The following is a 19,962-nucleotide window of genomic DNA, read 5'->3' on the forward strand; positions in this document are numbered from 1 at the left end:
AGGAGTAGCTATGGTGGATGTCATGTGGTAAGACTCCATGAAAACATCACGTTGAGTGACTCCACTAGTTGAGCTTGTGTTTATTTCGCTGATGGGAGTAACCATGGTGAACATAATGTTGTCTGAATTCATTATGCTATCACGTTGAGAGAATCCATGATAAATTCTTTGTTCTTCTCACAAATGGGTGCAACCATTGTGACTCACATTGAGAGACTCCATGACATGAAAATCTATAAATGATATCCCTTTTGCTAAGAGGGAGTGTTAATGTTTTTGTAGTGGCAAGAGATATCATTCCATAGCTGCAATGACTTCTTCAGCATTCATGTTGTATACTTGTGATGCTGGTTTATTTTGAATAGCTACATCTGTTGTCGGGCAAAAAGAGTAGTTAGACAGTTAATGGTGCCGCGATGGTTGTGTCGTTTCATTGGCACCGTTTCGGACATTAAAGGCTGTGGCGGTCAGGATAGGACGTAGAGAAAGCAATGAAGGCTACGAAGGATATGAAAGATGCTATTCCTCGATGATCAGAGGGAGAAAACAACTTGGTTAATCAGATCCTACAACATCAAATGTAGCATCTTTGTCATTATGAACAACTTTTACATATACTGCATCTTTCCTTGGTGTCATACAGTAATGGAAATTAAGTATATTCATTCTCAGCTAATGATATGGCTCCATGATTGTCATGGTGGGACTTCTAATAGTCACCATTCAAGTAAGGGTCCTTGTGTCTAGTGCCACCTGTGTTTGTGGCCCTTATGGTTAATAAATATATTGTAAAGTCACTGCTGGGAATTGTCAGAGGTTGTCCTGTAGCACAAGGCTACTTTGATTGTTGGTATGAGTTTTTATTCATCATGAATTGAAGACACAAAGAAACTGAAATGTCACAGGTCAAGTAACTGTATTCTGTTCATGTGACGTGATATTTAGAGATGAAGCATTCTTTTCTTGCTTATTGCTTATGAAATTCTGAGCGTGGTGTTAGCCTATACATATAATCAAGCTGTTAGTTTTCTTAAATTGCGTTTGTTATGTGTAATTCAGTGAAGTGCATATTTTAGTAGCAGAAGTTATGTCTGGGCCTGGTCTTGATTTTGGAAGACAGTGTCAGTGGAATGCAATTGAGGCATCATCATTCTAGTAGCTGGGTGTGTAGTGATTATTGGTTCTCTGTGTGAAATGTCCATTAGTTCTTTGTATGTAAAACTAAAGACTATTGATTCTCCTCTTGAAGTGATTTATGCCAAGATCTTTTGCAGTGAGTTGCTGTAGGATCATATTGAATCATACAGCACACTAGTATTGTTCTTTTTTGTTATGCTACAGATGATAGAGGGAGTGTTGCTCTTTATTACTTCTGCATGCAGCATTCTTTATGCGTGTAACTGCAAGTTCATTATTCTGTAAATGAAGTTCTGCGAATCCTTTTATTAGTGTAGAGGCTCTAGAGGTTGAGAGTGATGAACATTGGTTTTATCATTGTTATTTAATGAAGGAGAACTTTTTGGTGTGGCTAACTTTATTCCTCGAGTAGGAAAGTTTTCTCAGGTTATCTCCAGTGTCATTGTGTTTTTACTTATCTGTTATTTGTTAATGCTATTCTGGTTATCCCAATTTGAAAAAAATGCCATAGGCTTTAAAGCAAGAATATTATTGCTAATAAGTTTGCTATGACACATGCATAACTGCTATGCAACAAATGGAATGGCCACGGTACACACAGAAATGACACAGGACATTGAAAACTACTTTGTCATAAATGTGATTACTACTGTGCTATATGTAATGATTTTGTTTTTATATGAAATACTTCCATTATGTTGTAGTTGAGTTCTTTGCTGTTGCATGTGGTGATAAGATAAGATAATGATGTCAATGTCCAACAAAAGACCAACAAAGGGTCTATGGGACTGAATAATTACAATGAGGCTGACAGCAGCAGGAGCACACAAAGGTGTCCAAGAAAAAAAATACAAGAAGAACAAAATAAAGCATCGAAGAACCAGAGATGAGGCCAAGAAAGAGACTAGGAGTCCTTTTTAGGCGAGAAGAAGTCAGTCACTGAATGATATGTATGTCGATGAGTAAAAGCCTTGCCCTATATGTGGCCACTAGTAGAGGAGTGTTGCTGATGCAAATAGCTGGTCCGAGATTTGACACATCTGGAATGCCTGGTAGATCTAGTAGAACTAGAAGGCCTTTTCACCCCAAGCAAAGGAGATAATGGTATGAAAAAGGCAGTAATGAGCTGAGTAAACGAGTGCCGATGCAGAAGCAGTGACTGGATTGTGCTATCATGGAGCATAGTGGTCTCTCGAAGATAAAGTGCGAGACAATGCTGATCATAGTAGCTGAAAAAATCATAAAGAGAGAAGCAATCTTGAAACAAGCAGAATAATCTCCCTCTGATCTCATAAAAAGTGGGGCAACGGAAAATGAAGTGTGTCTCAGTCTCCACTTCACCTGAAGTGCAAAGCCTGCGGATCCGCTCTCCACTATCAATATGATGGTCAGTTTGGACCCGAAGACGGTGAGACCCAACTCTGAAAGATCCCAAAGTGATATGCAGAGCATGAGACCATCTCCGAGAAAGGTAGCTAGGACGAACAATAATACCATCAGGCATTTCTAAAAAGTGCTTAGTGTAAAAGGACATCCGTGGGCGTAACCCACTAGGAGGGTTAACCCAGGTAGTGGTAATGTACTATTTGTAGATATCAAGTCTGACATGCTCATTCAACTCTTGCCGAGATGGTAGGAGATGAATCAGGGCATCTAGCGAGAATTGAAAGGGGAGGAGGTAGTCAATATCAATCCCAATCGAACCGAGTAGAGAAGAGGCCTATGCATACCAACAACGTGCACGAGAACCAGACTCAATGCTCGCAGTAGATACAGACAAACAAAAGGCTAAATAGAAGTGTCGATCACGATCCCTAGCATGATCCACAAAGCCATGAAGATGATGGAGGAACCAAACCAAATAAAAAATGGCCGCAAGATGAACGGATGAGCACCAAACTCTGTAAGAATGATACTATGAGGAATGAACCTATGACATCTAATGATGCGCCTCAAAAATAAAGTCTAAACCCACTCGATCAAGGCCTAGTCAAAATCAAGGAGAGATGGGCCCCAAATCATAGATCCATAGAGAATAGTAGGCCTTACAAGAGAGTCCAAGAGAGATAACTTGGACGAGGTATCCTGGAAATGGTGCTTGAAACACTATTTCTCAAGCAAAGCAAGAGAACCCATACCCTTATTAACTCTAGGCTGGATAGCTGGCCTCATATTGAATCGTGGTCCTGAAAACTTAACTCCTAGATAAGTATAGGATGTAGTGATCTTGATCTCTTGAACCTGAAAGAAGTGGGGATGTGAAGTCTTTAAACAATTGAAAATCATGACCCGAGTCTTACTCAAATTAACCACAAGCTGTTGCTGATCAGAGAAGGAAGCCAAGCCATCAAGAAGCCTCTGTAAACTGTCTAGAGAGGAAGCAAGGAGAACCACATCATCAGAAAAAAGAAGGATGGAGATCAAAACTTGGTGAAGAAAACAACCATCTCCAGGGAGCGAGTACCTTCGTAAAAAGTCCACGAGCTCATCAATATATAATCCAAACAACATAGGGGAGAGAGGATAACCTTGCTTAACCCCAATGGTGCTATGGATCGGATCTGAGAGCCCCTTGGAAGTCTTGAATCTACCACCAATAGTCTCATACAATCTCATAATAGTGGTACGTAGCATCATAGAAATGCCAATCTCCCTAAGCCTCTCAAACAGAGCCACCTTGGGAACCGAATCAAAAGCTTTGCAAAAATCGACGAAGCGACAATATACCTTCTCCGATTTGTGTCTAGCCTCCTCGATAGTAGCTCATAAAGTGAAGATGGGGTCTACAGTTTGATAATCAGCACAAAAACCCACTTGTCCTCTGGCCCTATAGCCAATCTTGTCCAGCTCACCCGATAACATAGTATTAAGGGCTGTCGCATACAATTTTGCAAATGTGTACCTGATCATGATGGTTCTGTAGTTCCTTGGATTAGAGACCAGACCGGTCTTATGAATAGGATAAATCAGTTGCCTGGACCAAGAAGCCAGAAAGCTAGTGCGAATCACTCTATTAAAAAGAATAGAGAGATAGGGACCCAAGACTAAGGCACCGAATTTAAAAGCTTAGCCTGAAAGCCTTCCTCATCAGCAGCTCTACTACACTTCATGGATCTGATGGCCTCAAGAATGTGGGAAGGGGTGAACAAATGGTCGTAAGGAGGCGGAATGGGATGGATGGAAGGCTGCCCTGGAATGTCATAAAGAGCCGTGGTGTGCAAGGTAATGGAGCAAAAGTTGAGGGCTGAGGGAGGAGGAGAACCATGGGGGAAAAGAGTGTAGCAAAAAAGTTGGGGATTACGGATCAGCCTTGAGTAGAGGGATTTGCACTTGGAAGCGGCAAAGGAACGCTTCTTACCATGAAGAAAGTGAAGGTAAGCAGACGGAATGTTGGTAAAGTCGGTGGAGCGAGCCACAAAAGAATGCATAAAACGATGGAAAGATTTGTAATATGTATTGAACCATTGGTTCATAGGACAAGTATTATGACTTTTGTTGCGAAGGGGCAAAGGAGGGCAATGAGGAATGGAAAGAATGGCAGACTTTTGAATAGCCATCGCAAGCAGGTCAAACATGGAAGCGGCCTCGCACGAGGTAGAGAGCATGAAGGATTGAGGAGCCTCAAAAGGTGAGCGGAAAAGAGCTCACAATCACCTTCAATAAAACAAAAGCGAATGGGTGAGTGGGCAGTGGTAGAGGAAAGATGAGAGGTTGAGAGAGTGGGAAAGAGACGAGGGGAGAGGCGAAGGTGAATACTAAGGAGAGCATGGTCCGCACGAGGAAGGTGCAAAATGGTCACACTGTGAATGTAAGAGATGAAAGAGGGATAGGCCAGGACATATTCAACGACACTAGCACCCCCACCATGAGGTCAACAAGTGAAGAACTCTGAACCAGGGAAGCAAGAAAGGCCATTCAAGATTACTAGACCAGAAGACTCACAAAACTGCAACAGATGTCTACCATACATAGATAACGGCCCAAGAACATCCTCAGAGTGTCGCTGAAGTCCAAGGAAAGTTAGATCAATCTCAATAGAGTAGATGGGGTCCGAGCTATGATAAAAAAATGGAGTCTGGAGTTCCTTGGTTCTTGCATTAAAATCCCTAAGAATAATAATGTCGCCAAGAGCAACAAATTGAGAAATAGTGTCTTGAAGGTCAACATATGGGTCTCCGTCCTCAGTACCATGAATAGCATAGTGGGAGGAAGCTGGCAGGAAATATCAAATAGCCAAAAAGAGATCTCTTTGACGATGACGCTTACGGTTAATGCGGACCCACATAAATTTGGCAAATATATCCGAGTGTGCAATAGAAGTATCGCTGAAAATATCCTCCTTGATCAAACAAGCCATGGCACTCGAGCCACGTACACCACTAGAAGCACGAATCTCCTCTCTACATATATAGAATCACTAATAGCCAGTAACACCTAGAAGAGGATGTACAGGACTCTCATGAGTCTCTGTAATGAAAAGAATGTCTGCGGATCCCACAACATCACATAAGATGCTAGGCAATGACCAAAGGGACCCATTGCCATTCCAACAGTTAACAAGAAGGGAGCAAGTGGTAGTCTCCCTCTTTTTCGACTGCTGGTGGGACTATCATTTGGCCTTGGGGGCTTGCCTCTCTACCCACCTACTGGGATGGGAATCTCTAATAATTGCTTTCAAATTCCTGATAACTACCCATTTATCGGCTTCTCTCATGTCTGTGACTATCCAATGAGCGTGTTTCAGCTCTGCAACTTGAGCCTTTGTGAGATCTTTATCTAAGAAAATCTTGGCAGGTAGAGAAAAAAGCTTCCTCTTAGCTTGGAGAGCTCGGAGCCTGTCTGCAAGTGAAAATAATTTGATAAATAAGATGTCACCATGTCCAACCCAACATCTATCCAACTGGAAAGCCAAACCAACCAAATAATTAGTGAACGGGTCCTGTCACTTGCTTGTGACTGATTCCGTGCAATGTCGGCCAATTGGAAGTCGCATCCCTAAAAACTAGGGATGGTCCTAGAAACTAGGGAATATACCTTGTCACCTTGAAACTAAAATTGTATACTCGCCTTGAGGAGCCTCACATCTGATCACTACCACAACCTCCTAAATTTTAGGAAAAACCCTAAAATTAAGGAACAACCCCCACTGGCTCTCAAACTGATTGTAGAACCAACTCTGGTCACTGAGTATCTAGTGATGAGTCTCTATCCACCACTGCTAGCCTGCGAGACTCCAATAATAGGCCAACTCTCATGACTTTGCTAGTCAGACTAGAGAGAGGACATGACAGTCCTCCCCTTTCAGAGATGCTTGCCCACAAGCAACTGCAACGCTGGATGCTGCAAAATGGACTCACCCTCCTAGGTGGCGTCTTTTGTGGGTAGACCTCTCTAGCTCACCAAGTACTCTAGAATCACCCTACTCCTCAATCGTCTCTCCCTGACCTCCAGAATCTCCTCAGGGACCAAAGTCGATTTACCCTCTTCATCCAAAGGAGGTAAATCGCGTGATGCTATAATATGCTGACCTAGTGCCTTCTTTAGGCATGACACATGGAACACATTATGAACCCTTCTATTTTGTGGTAACTCGATCTCATAGGCCACCTCTCCAACTCGCCTGAGTACTCTGTAAGGTCCATAAAAAAGAGTCTTGAGCTTCTTAGCTCCTCTCCATTTAAGGGTGCTCTATCTGTAAGGTTGTAGACGAAGGAAAACCATGTCACCCACCTCAAATGCTCTCTCCGTCCTATGCTGATCAGCGTACAACTTCTGCTGATTTTGAGCATGCTGCAAGTTCTTCCTGAGAGATCTCATGATATCTTGGTTCTCTTGTTACCAATCTTGTGCCAAGGGAACTCTTCTATCACTGAAAGCCAAATCAACAAAAGATAATGCCTCGTAGCCATAAAGAGCTCTGAAGGGAGTCATGTCAATGAACATGTGGTGCGTAGTATTATAACAATATTTGATCAAATACAACCAACACACCCATGCCTTCTGCTGCCCTAACACATAGTTGCGCAGATATTCCTCCACCCACTTATTAACTACCTCAGTCTATCCATCCGTCTGAGGATGGTAGCTAGTTTTGGGGGTTAACTCTGTGCCTGCTAGCTTGAAAAGTTCCTGCCAGAAGGAACTCATGAACTTTCTATCCCTGTCGCTCACTATGGTCTTGGGGAGACCATGGAGTCTAAATATCTCTTTGAAAAGCAACTCGGCTACTTGTGAAGCTGTGAAGTCTGCTGCAATAGGAAAGAAGTGGGCATACTCAATCAACCTATCCACCACAACATAAATACAGTCCTTCCCCTGAACTCAAGGAACACCTATAATGAAGTTCATAGATATCCCTGCCCACTTCTGCTCTAGTGTAGGTAGAGGTTGCAACAATCCAACTGGAAAAGTATGCTCTAACTTGTTCTGCTGACAAGTCATGCATTCATGAACATGGTGTAAGACATCATTGTTGAGACCCTTCCAAGATAACCCCTCACGTACCACCCTATAGGTCTTACAATAACTCGGATGTCTTGCTGTAGGAGTATCATGGTAAGCATGCAAAACATGCTCCTTCAACTGTGACTCAGGAACAAGGTAGACCCTACCATTGTAGTAGATGACATCATCCACTACAGTATATCCGTCATCCTGTGTGTACCCATCCATGATCTCACAAGCATGCTGATTTTTGGAATACTTAACTAAAAGTTGAGCCTTTCAATTTGCCAAAATCTCGCTCAATGAACATAGGGCAGCAAGTGATGGCTTCCTGTAAAGTACATTGGCAATAGTATTGTTCTTTCCCTTGATGAACTCTATGTCTACATGAAAGGCCCTGCCATTCTAAGGTGTAGCTATTTTGGACTTCACAAACCAACGTGTAGCCCGAAGTATGTCATCATGACGAATGCTAGTCTCCAGCCTGCGGGAAGTTACCTCCTTAGGACCACTGTTTGAAGCCGCCCTCAAAATAGTCTTCTTCCTTACAGAAATAAACTTCGGCTGCATGTGGTGGTGGTCAATGATGTATCGCCCAATACCTTGTAACCATTGCATGCCTAAAACTACATCATAATCCTCTAGCGGTAGCATATAAAAATCATTTGTCAAAGTATAGTCCCCCATTTGGATGCTAAGCTGAGGAATCTTCCGAGCATAGCTCAAATTGACAATGTCTGCAACCTTCACTCCAAAACCAACAAATTCCTCAGATTGGAACCCATGCCTGTCAACTAGCTTACGGTCAATAAAGTTGTGCGTGGCTCCTGTGTCTACTAAGCTCATAACCCGCTGGCCTGTCAATGTACCTTTCAAACTAAAGGCATGAAATTTGGGATAACTGGAGAGTGTAGCCATAGTCACTTTAATTGACGCCAAAGGCTCCAGAGTGTCTAGCTCTAACTGTGGGTGTTCTTGCTCAACCTCCTCCAGACTACCCTTAGTATTAGTATCAGGTATCTCCTCATCGCCTATCTCAAATGTCACCTCTATCAAATGAACCTTGCCTTTACCAAGGCAATGATGTCCATGCTCCCATGGCTTCTTACAGGAGAAGAATAGTTTCTTCTTCCTCAGCTCATTCCTCGACTCCTAGTCCATCTTGAGTGGTCTAGAAGGTTGTCCCCCTCCGTCTTATGAAGTGTTGGCCTTCTAGAGAGGTCGAGAATCCCTGAAAGGTTTCTTATCTGCCTAATAAGGAATAGGAGCAGTGTAGTCTAAATGTAACACCAATGGCCTCCTTGAGGGTGGTTGGCCTGAATGCTCGTACCAGTCCCTTCAGCCTATCTTGCAAACCCTCTATGAACAACATCACACAATGATTATGAAACATGTCTGGAACCATGACTGCAATACGCTAGGACTCATTCAGAAAAGACTCCACATTCCCTGTCTACCTAACATGTGCCAACTCTTGGTAGTAAATTTTTGTGTCTTTACAATCAAACCTAGCAATGAGCCGCTCAGTGAGTTCAACATGGGAGTGAATAATGGCATGATCTTGGGTGACCAACCCATGGTGCCACTAATCATAGGCAACTCCGTCTAAATGCAAAACCGCAAATTGTATAGCCTCTCTCTCTCTCAAGCATAGGTCTTAGTGATAAATAGATATCCAACTTTTGCACCCAATCTTGTTCACTCATATCGCCCGTGTCATCATGGGTAGCCAGCGTGATCTTCCTAGTGGCTCTATGAAGGTTGTTCATCTGCTATGGTCTGTAGTCCCTATCTCCTTTGAACCTGGTGTTATCCCTACATTGTGCACAATACTTTGGAAAAAGAAAAACATCTCTAACCTTTGTGGGTAGGGCTTTCCACTGAGTTGTAGCTGCCATGACTGATTCTTGGAATCCAATCTTAGCTGGCTCCACCTGTGTCAACTGCTCAACTTGCCTAAATTGAGGCAATATTGGTCTATCTAGAGTAGGAATATGTGGATGTTCTTGCCTATGGGGATGAAGGGAGCTCCCTGCTGAGACATGGGATCAATGAGTGCGTTGGCTTCCCGCAATGGAAACCAACCTGCTCCTTCCTTGTCTTTCCTGTCTACCTCCACGACTATCCAATTCCATCCGCTTTAGGGTCTCCTGTAACCTGTTGTGATAATTTCATTGAAACTCTACAGGCTGGCATGATTCAAGCTTTGATACCATTAAAAGATCCCAAAAGGATCCTTTCATCAAACTTTTGTAATTTTTAATTAAAATAATAGATTTTCCTATGCTTTCCTTGGGGTCTTAGAGAATTAGACAGAAGTTGAAGAAATATTTTCCAGATATAAGTAAAACAATAATTAAAAACTTCAGCAAACAATATAATTTTCAGTCAACCAAAATAGCTACAAATCATACTAGGCAAGATATGTAATCAATATGCGAGCAAAGGTGTTTACAAACAAAGAATGATGACGCCAGCTACAAGAATGGACCAGCCATGCACCAAAAGAACAGAGATGGCTGATGTAATCCAACCAACAAACCACGTGTCAGCTGAAAGGCAGCCATACGGCTGCTATAGTCATGCCAAGGCAGCAAGAAGATCCCAACGTGCCAAACAAGACCCCCAACGTGCAATGCACAAGCACCCTCAATGCTGAACTTAACAATCTTTGTCAACTGCTGAAACAATACTGTAGAATGCTGCTGAAACCACCTATTGGGGTTTGCGTCCCAATAGCCAGGCTCTAGGGTTTGCATTCCAGACCTCTAGAATTGCTTCTCAGAGCAAAATCGCAAATACCAAGAATGAAGATGTAAAAGATAATGAAAGAATGAGCCAACATCTCTTTTAATCTCCCTCTCAGAGCCAATCGAACCCTAAAGAGAGAATATGCCTTTCCCTTTATTATAAAATGACATCTTCTCAATTAAAAGGTTTTTTTGTATAGGGAAAACACCCCTTTCCTTAAATAACATAACTCTAGGTGTCCGAAGGTCTCCGAATGATGAAAATAAGTTATAATAATTCAAGACCTTTCCAACAAGCTATAACACATAGGCTTGCTTGACTAGATGAAGCCAAAATCCTCTTATTACTCCAATTGGCTATATAAATAGCTTTATTTTAATTTATTTAAACTAATCTTTCCTTTTATTCAACTGGAAAGCCAAATTCAATTGGAAAGCCAAACCAATTAAATAATCAGTGAACTGGTCTTGTCGCTGGCCTGTGACTGATGCCGGGTAATGTGGGCCAGCTGGTAGTCCCATCCCTAAAAATTATGGATGGTCCTAGAAACTAGGGAATATACCCTGTCACCTTGAAACTGAAACTGTATACTGGTCTTGAGGAGCCTCACATCAGATCACTGCCACAACGTCCTAAGTTTTAGGAAAATTCCTAAAATTAAGGAATTGCCCCAACTGGCTGTCAAACTGACTACAGTACCAACTTTGGCCATTGAATATCGAGTATGGGTCTCTATCCACCACTGCTAGCCTACGAGATTCCAATAATAGGCCAACTCTCATGACTCTGCTAGTCAGACTAGAGAGGGGACATGACAGCACTATTATATTTTATTAATTTGCCCTACCTTTGTCTATGATTGACATTGATTTAATTCTTTTGTGTATAGATAGCCATCACTTCTTTTTATATGTATATAATGCTGCTGTTGTTGTATGTTCCTTTTAAATATGGTTCGCTTCATATTACTGTCTGTAATTGCTGGAAATGATGCAATTATAGACTTTGCTGTTTCCTATGAATTGAGCATTCACGGTAGATGACATTTGACGGAATGGACGAGTTGCAGACTAGAGGCCGGGCATAAAGTTTTTATTTTCTTTTTATACCGAATTGCTCCCGACACCTTCTATTTGATTTTGACTGAGATTGCTGTATGTTGCATTTGCATAGGCTACGTTCACATACTACATCTGTCTTTTAATCTTTTTTCGACTGTCACTAAGAAATTCTTGGACCATTGACATGATTGTCTGGACTATGCACAGAAAAAAGATTATAAACTCCATGTTCAGTCTATTGCAGATACACATCCTTCATGGATATTTATTGATCTCAATTAACGCATCATGATAAGAATTTGTTTCTTCTGCAAACATATATGATTCACTTTCCACCATCGCTACATATGCTTTAGGTTTGAATATTTTATAAAATTATTACTGTTATATGTATTTATGGCATCCTTTATACCTTCACCATTTCTACTGTATATTATCTCTTGTTTGATCAAACCATTGTCGGCTCTATCTGATGTTTGATATATACTCTCTTTAATAATTCATGTCCTCCTGGTGTGCGCTTATGTGAATTGGCTTGTTCTTCTATCTATACATCTTTGTGCTTTTGTCATGGTCAATTCCTTTTATTTATTCTTTGACTATTCCTGCCATTTTCATCATATGTTGATTGTATACCTCTCTGCCATGTTGATCAATCTGTTGTATGTGGTCTTTATGAGTCCAGCATTAAACTCAGTATTATGTCTTTCTTTGATCCTTTGACATTGATAATGCTATAATATTAGTAGTTTTGTACTCATGAAATCCTTGGACATCAATGACAATTCTTCCATCACTTATAACCCCTGTGAATGATATTCCAAAAATAAGAGTAAAAATACCCATATTTTGACCTGTAACTGTAGTTTTCAAACATATATTTTCTGTTATAATTTAATGTTTTTATATTTAAAAAAGTTAGTAGGAAGTCAAATATAAGTTTGATTGTCTTGTCAAGAAAAATTACTTACAATCTTTAGAAGAGAGAAAAATGTATACTAGTGAAGAGATTCCATGTTGATATTATATAATATTTTATCTATTTTTTGAAAAATAGTTTGGACAATTAATTACTTTCCATCACAATGGATGTGCTTTCAACACTTGCAAAATTTTCATATTTTAAAAAAATATTTATGAAAAGGGAGAAAAATGAATCCATACACTAAAGTTTAAAGTTGTAAATACAACCACCAAATCAAAATGATTTTTAAAACTATATAAAGAGCAATATATGCTTAACATAATGTTGTAGTAGTTTATTAGCAACTAAACTCTAATGCCATTTTTAGGAAAAGCTATATTCAAATAATAAAATACAATCATAAAATAACCTAAAAAATATTCATTTCCTTCTTTATATCATTTTAAAATCTAAAACACAGCTATTTTCTAGTGGTTCAAGTTAAGAAGTTAGAATAATGTTGGTCATTTCTTTCGTAAGAGTGGCATGCTTTGAACTTTGCATTTATTTATTTTACTTTGTTTTAAATTTAAGGCCATTGTTTGTATGATTATTTTGATTTTATTGGAAGATATCGCAAGTTAATCTATATTGAGAGATGCACATAAATATATTTGCAGATTTAATTAATGTGTAAAATTATTTCTTGCAGTTAATGAGGTTGGCAGATTTAGTAGGATATGGGATGAATATTGAGAGAAGTCCATGCAATAGGTATACAATCATCCTTATTTTGTCTTCACTAAGAATGCTTTTTATTGTTTGCAAATTATAAGAAGAGTTGGGGACCCTGTATACAATGCACCTAAATATGTGTGAAAGATTAAACCTTGTTTATCGTTCAAGCTTAAGATGAATACTCAACCAAACTCACAAATTCTGCATTGGAATTGATTCTGAGTCCTGGCACAAGTACACAGTATGAGTAAACAGACAAATCTGATGATTGCACTACTACACTACATTCAACCACCACAAATATCTTCCCATAAAAAATGCTATATTCCGTACAAGCTCCTAATGCTTTCATTATCATGATATATATTTACATCCATTTCTAATGTGCCATCCGTATTGTGATCAAGAACAATTGAAAACTCCTTTCTCACAAAAGAAAAATTCAAAGAGTTTTCAACATGCTAATGTAGGACACACATATTCACATTGAAAGTTTATAGAGGTTGAAAATATTTTTGATTTCTCATTACAACTAACAAAGGAAACTGGTTTGAATTTTGAGTTTATAGAATATTAAGCTAAGATGTAGGATGCGCAGCTTCATGCATCCGTGTGCACCTGCAGGGTTGGGTGCGCACCTAGTGCGCCCCCAGTCTATATCTATGGCATTTGCAAGCAAGAAAGAAAAAAAAAAACTTAATGAAAAATAAAATTTTAAATTTTCTTTTTACTCAACTCTAAAATGACCCTTTATGAGGCCTTCCTAAATAAAAACATATCATTTTACCTCTTATTTTGCTCTCAACATATTTTCTCTCCATTTTGGTATTTTGAAAGGAGGTGATTCTTTCCTAAGGTGATCTATTGTTGAGTGCCAAATAGCTTCCATGGAGGAGATTTAAGTGTCTAAGGTTAACATTTAAACCCTATTCTTTAGTCCTTTGATGAACTTTTTCAAGTTTTTGATGGATTTTTTAAAGCTTGCGAAGTTGTTTTTCACGTATGTTTTTTTTTTTCATTTTTTATTGATTAAAACAATGGCCACTAGTCAAAGTTCAGTGCGTGTAGAGGGAAGTCAAAAATTCAAAATTAATAAAGGATCTCCTTTATGGAGACATACCTCTAGAATTTGACAAGTTCTTGGAGATGGCGTATTTATTTGGGAGTGTTCTTTTTGTAATGCATAGTATAATAGCTCTTATTACCGAGTGAAACTTCTTTTTCTAGGCCCAAATAAGAAGGGATTGTCTAGTGTAGAAATAGTAGATAATGCTTATGCTTTCGGAATGAAATTAACTTCTAGTACTGCTGTGGCCTCCAAACATCTCTTCTTGCCTATACTCTTACATCCCAATTTTTGACCTAATTAAAAATGTTCATATAGCCGTTGAGGTTCACATGAAGTTAGTTGATAGTTTAATTGATTATAATATTGCGAAATGGTAAGATGGTTAGTCGTTATAATTTCATGAGAAGATAACATACTAGTTGATTATTTATCATGAATTCATGGAATTGAAAAGGCGTTTAGCCATTATGATTATTTATGATTAAATAACTTGATTGGTAATATGATTTAACTACGGAGAATTTCCTTGTAGGAAGCATGTCGAAGGGGTGGAAGCATTGTCAGAAAAGAATTAGGCATAGGAGCATTACCATCACTGGGCAAATGGGTTGAGGACCTAGCGACTTGAATATCAGGATACAATCAATGAAACCACATGAGCTATTAAATAAATAATTTAATATAATACGTACCTCAAAAGATTTAAAATGATCTTTCACAATGTTATTTTAATATATGCCTATGTACGTACACAGATATAAATATAAAGTGACACCATAATATTATTTTCCTTATAATATAATGATGCCACCTCACAAATATATCTACATGTATGTAGATGAATATAAACCATAATAATTTTCGGTTTATAACCTTCCAACTCTTTTTCCTTCTTCTATTCTTTTCCTATTTGTAATCGATTAAACATTTGGCGTATTAAATTTATAAATATTCTTATGTTATGGAAGCCAAGAAGTCACGTCATTTTCCTTTTTATTGAAGCCGTGAGAAGAAGGCGGACATCCTTTTCAAAACACCCGACTACCTTGTTCATGCTACGTTTTTCAATAATCATTGCCGCCTTCTTCATAACACCCGATTACATTCTTCTTGTGTTGATAACTTTGCTAATATCAGTCTGTATCTTTTCAATAAATCCTTCCCACAATTTCATGCCCATTCAGACATTATGCTAGAATCATGAGTATTCTTTCGTTGGAGCTGTGTTAGATATTTTGCAAGTAAAGGTGTGATGAAGTAGCTGAGCGTTCAGCAAGATATTATCTTCAATTTGTCCAGTTTATGTGAATCACCCAAAACTAATATTTCCAATTTGATTTCCTTGTACAAAAGGTGCAATAACATCAAATTTCATAGCAGTAAGCTTCAGTATTTATCATGATGATATCTTGTCTAATTTTATAGATGTGAACCTCTTTTTAATTTAGCTTTGGTCATGGCAAGTGAAAGCCAAGAAACCATAGTATGGATTCATAAATCATTACGCCAATGGAGATTAGAATTAAACAATAAATTCTACAATCTTTAAGAATATGATCTCTCAAATCACAGGTTATAAAAGCTGGAAGTATATAATCAATCATGTTCCAAGCATAGTTGTATACTTCTTATCATTTCCTACTGGTTTCCGATTTTCATAACAGCTAAACTATAGTTATAATCATCAGATAGAACCTCTTGAGAAAGAATTATTGAAGATGCAATAAAATCATGATTTAAACATACAATTTGGAAATGAGAATCAATGATATTTCTGCTAGTTCTAAAGAACATATATTTTCAAGTCACAGTTTGTGATAAGTTGGAAACATCTAATATTCTTTTACCAGTTAAGAATCAAGGACAAAGCCGAATTGCTCTGAGATTCCAAACACCTAGGACTCACCGGCTGTGTAGCCATGGAAAGGTGAAGAAGTGAGAGAAAGGAATTTGTAATAACATAAAACAGAATCAGATGTGCCATAACAATGTTTATCATTTATAAAAAGAATCATTCAATAGCTTATGCATGATCATGTTTATTGTATTCGCTTGCTGTCGAGTCGAGTGGTGTGATTAGATACCAGAATGCTTAGTGGATGACAAGGTGTTCCATGTCTATTCCAAGTAAGGAGAGTTTTTTTTATTAGAGATTGTGTGGGGATAAGTTATGGTCTGAGGTTGGGTGGTTAAGCCGCTGACAATGTTTCCCCCTTCATAAGATGTCAGACATGCTTTAGATAAACATAAGCTATGCATTCAAACATTTATCGGTAATAGGTATTTTTACCTTTATGATATTGTGATGGATTAATTTATATCATTGAATTCAGTTATCTCCTTTGATGTAAGCAATCTTTCTCATTAATGTAATAGGTAATCATTAGATTGGTTGACCTTCCCACTGAATATGGAATATATCTATAGGATTGATATTTTAGTGTTTCATTAATATGAATAATGATTATGAGCATATCTTCTAATCTTATGTTATTGTCACAGTTAGCAATGGGAATAAAAGAAATGATACAGTGGTATATGATGCCCTAAGTGATAGTGGTATTTGATGCCCTAAATGATACAATGGTATTTGACGTCCTAAATGATACAGTGGTATTTGATGCCCTAATTGATATAGTGGTATTTGACGCCCTAAATGATACAGTGGTATCTGATGCCCTAATTGATACAGTGGTTTGTGATGCCCTAAATGATCCATTGGTAATTAATGCCCTAATTGATATAAGTGGTATTTAAGGGTATTGTAATTTGATTTTGATATAGTGGTATTTTGGATATAGTGGTATTTGTGGACTAACCTAGGTGTTTGCATAAGCATTCCTAGGTTGATTTCGGTCTCGAATTCCATGGTATGTAGAATTTAATTTCCATAGTAATATCATTGATGGTGTTTTCATTTCTTAGTTGTGAAATTTTGTTTAATTGATTTTAACCGTTAATCTCATTCATATGAATGTAACTGATTCAATTGTCTTCCTATGAAAATGAAGTAATAACTGTATTTCCTTGATATGTTAAGTTGTTAATTAAGACTCAGATAAAGTGTATGTTTCATATACCTTGTATGGAAGACAAAGATGAAAAAGAAATCTGCATCCGCAAGAGAGGTTCATTGGAGAGGGTGTTTAAAATGGAAGCAAGAGACATTGACATATTGCCAAAGTAAAATTTGTGTGTTGCCTTTATGCCAATGGTCTTCCATTCAATTTGGTGAGCTCACCATATTGGTGGGACATGGTGTTAGGTAGAAATAGTGCACCTCCTAGTTCCCTAGAAATGAAAAAGTCTATTCCACCTTATTACAAAGAGGAAAAAATCTATAGAGGCCCAATTGAAGCCAATAGAAGATTCTTGGATTGAAAAATGTGTATTTTTTTGATGGATGCAAAGAGTGCAAAAACTGTTCATTGATGAATGTTATTGTGGTGTCCCCCAAGGGGGCAATGTTTTTTAGGACGGTAGCAAGGGAGAAGTCAAAGATGTAGTGTTCGTCTCTAAGATTCTCATTGACTCCATAGAGATGGCGGGTAATGAAAATTTGGTCCAAGTAAATTACAGATAATGCAAAAGTTTGCAAGGTTGTAGGCGCTTGGTTGAGGCAAGATATGAGCACATTTTTTGGATACCATACTCTGTACACTACCTCAATTGATGATGCAAGCAATTGGCATCCAAATAGAGTAGGCAAAAGAAATATATCAAGAGGATGAGGAGATCTAGATGTTTGTAATGAACTGCCATATGTCACAAGCAAGTTTTAGAAATTTCTCAAGATTGGAATTATTGAAGCTAAATTTAATTTATTTAGTTTCATGTATGTCATGTTTTACAATTGAATCTTTGTGTGTTATTTACATACTTTAAATGTGTTATGAACTTACTATTAACATGTTCTTAGGTTATTGAGACCTGATTTGCATCTCATACAATTGTTGTGGGATGACTTGTGAAGGTGTGAGAGGCATTAGGTCCAACAGTTATTAACAACTAATGGGGTATAAGGAAGTAGTCAAACTAAAAGAGGACCCAAAAGGTCAAGTTACTGATCTTGGATGACGATGGGTGGTTTCATGTGGAATATGTATTAGAATTCACTAAACCTACCATGTCCATGCTTGGGTTTGCTGATACAGATGCATAATGCCTGGGGGATGTCTATGATGGCTAAAATGATTGATGGTTTGAGGAGGAAAACTGTGATGGTTGTGTTGACAGCTCATGCGAAGTTGGATGAAAACAATTACTAGAAAAAGATGGTGGGGTCTAAGAAAAGCACAAGGGAAATAAGGAAGGCCTTGCTCATAGAACTATTGACTGGGACAAACTTTGGATGTGTGATTTTGGATTGGAATACTCTTTACTAGGGTCTCCTACTATTTTCTATTGTGTCCTGTTATTTTGCCTTTTGAGCTGGCCTGGTGGCTAGTCTTTTTTGGTCGTAGTCTTGCTTCTAGATGTCCTATGTTTTGTAAGGGATAGGATAAGGGATGGGGTTGTTTCCCCTACTTACATAAATAAAAACAAAGAAGGTTGTCATGGGTGCTCTATGTGTGAGCTATTGGTTGAGGTTGTTGCTCCTGGTCATCGAGGTAAAGTGGCTAATATTGTGGTTTTCTGTCAATTTTGTCAAAAATGTCTTTATTTCTTGGTGTTTTTTCTAAGTTACAAGGAGCAATTCCTGCATCATTTTGTTTGTGTTGTTGAGGCTTGAGAGTATCAATGTTCTCTTATAGTGAGTTTTGTGTTGTGATACCATATTCAAATTGTAATTTAGAAGAGAAAAGGAACATCTGTAGTTATAATAACTTGATCTATAGGACTTTGGAAAACAAAAATGGCTCATGGGGGCGACAATAACTACTTAGATAAAAAAGAAAATGCAACAAGAGTACCTCCAAATCGGATAACGTTGTCTATCGTAGGACAAATCAGCATAATAATACCTCTATTAACATGACTAGTGCTACTGGTGGTTACTCTCTTTGACATGAGATCAATAGCTCCATCACCATTATCACAAGTAGAGTACTTGGTGCTGCCACACAAGCCATGTTTTCCCAACCAAAAGAAAAGTGAACATCATCATTGGCATCATTACCTTTGCCAATAGGACCCCCCAACCTCTCAACTTTGGAACTGGGAATTGTCCAAGAGCATCCATTTTAGCATCAATGAGGAAAGGCTTCTTGCACTTTTAATGAAGAAAATTTATTGAATGATAAAGGAAAGAACAAGAGTGGATTCTCTAGGAAGAAGTGGTGCTTATATTGTGAGCCCAAAACGCATCTAGTTGTGAACAAAGAAATATATTTCCTATCCATGGGTTGTCTCTATTTGCATTTCATTTATAAGATCACTTATTGCACCTGCAAAAGGGATACGAAACTTCAAGCCCAACCACAATCATGACTCATGAACCTAATTTCCTCAACATTAAATGAATGAGGAAATCACCAGGTTATTTGCTTGTAGATTGGAGTTTTTATTAGAGTGATGAAAATCTATGGCTTGATCATTGTGTACCCCACAAACTAAATGAGGTGTATATCAATCCGAAATGGTGAAAGAAACTTTCAACTCTTTGTATTAAGGATTTATTGTAGATGATTGTTGTTGATAAATCAGAGAGTAAGACAAGTATATCAACTTTGTAACATGCTAAAATTTCCTGCTTCTAATTATCAATTAATTATAAACAAAATAAACAATATCTTTTTTTTAATCGGTAAGAGGCCGAAGCCAAGATTTGTTAGAATTATTACGTGTTTTGATTAATTATTATTACTTATTAACCTCGAGCAGATTCGAGCCCTAGACCTCCCAAATAAGAGACTCAC

General features: G+C 38.3%; 1 protein-coding gene across 1 annotated transcript in view; it reads left to right on the forward strand.

Annotated features, from left to right (window-relative positions):
• CLUB (TRAPP II complex TRAPPC10/CLUB) overlaps positions 1-19,962 on the forward strand; it is a 259,180-nt gene that overhangs the window by 169,940 nt on the left and 69,278 nt on the right. Inside the window, exon 9 of the mRNA XM_089791885.1 lies at positions 13,010-13,071. Within this exon, the coding sequence (XP_089648011.1) occupies positions 13,010-13,071 (62 nt within the window). The remainder of the gene's footprint in view (positions 1-13,009; positions 13,072-19,962) is intronic.

The sequence above is a fragment of the Cupressus sempervirens genome, chromosome 7 (genome assembly GCF_028749045.1).
Source record: "Cupressus sempervirens isolate cs-2001-9-10 chromosome 7, ASM2874904v1, whole genome shotgun sequence".
Taxonomy (NCBI): domain Eukaryota; kingdom Viridiplantae; phylum Streptophyta; class Pinopsida; order Cupressales; family Cupressaceae; genus Cupressus; species Cupressus sempervirens.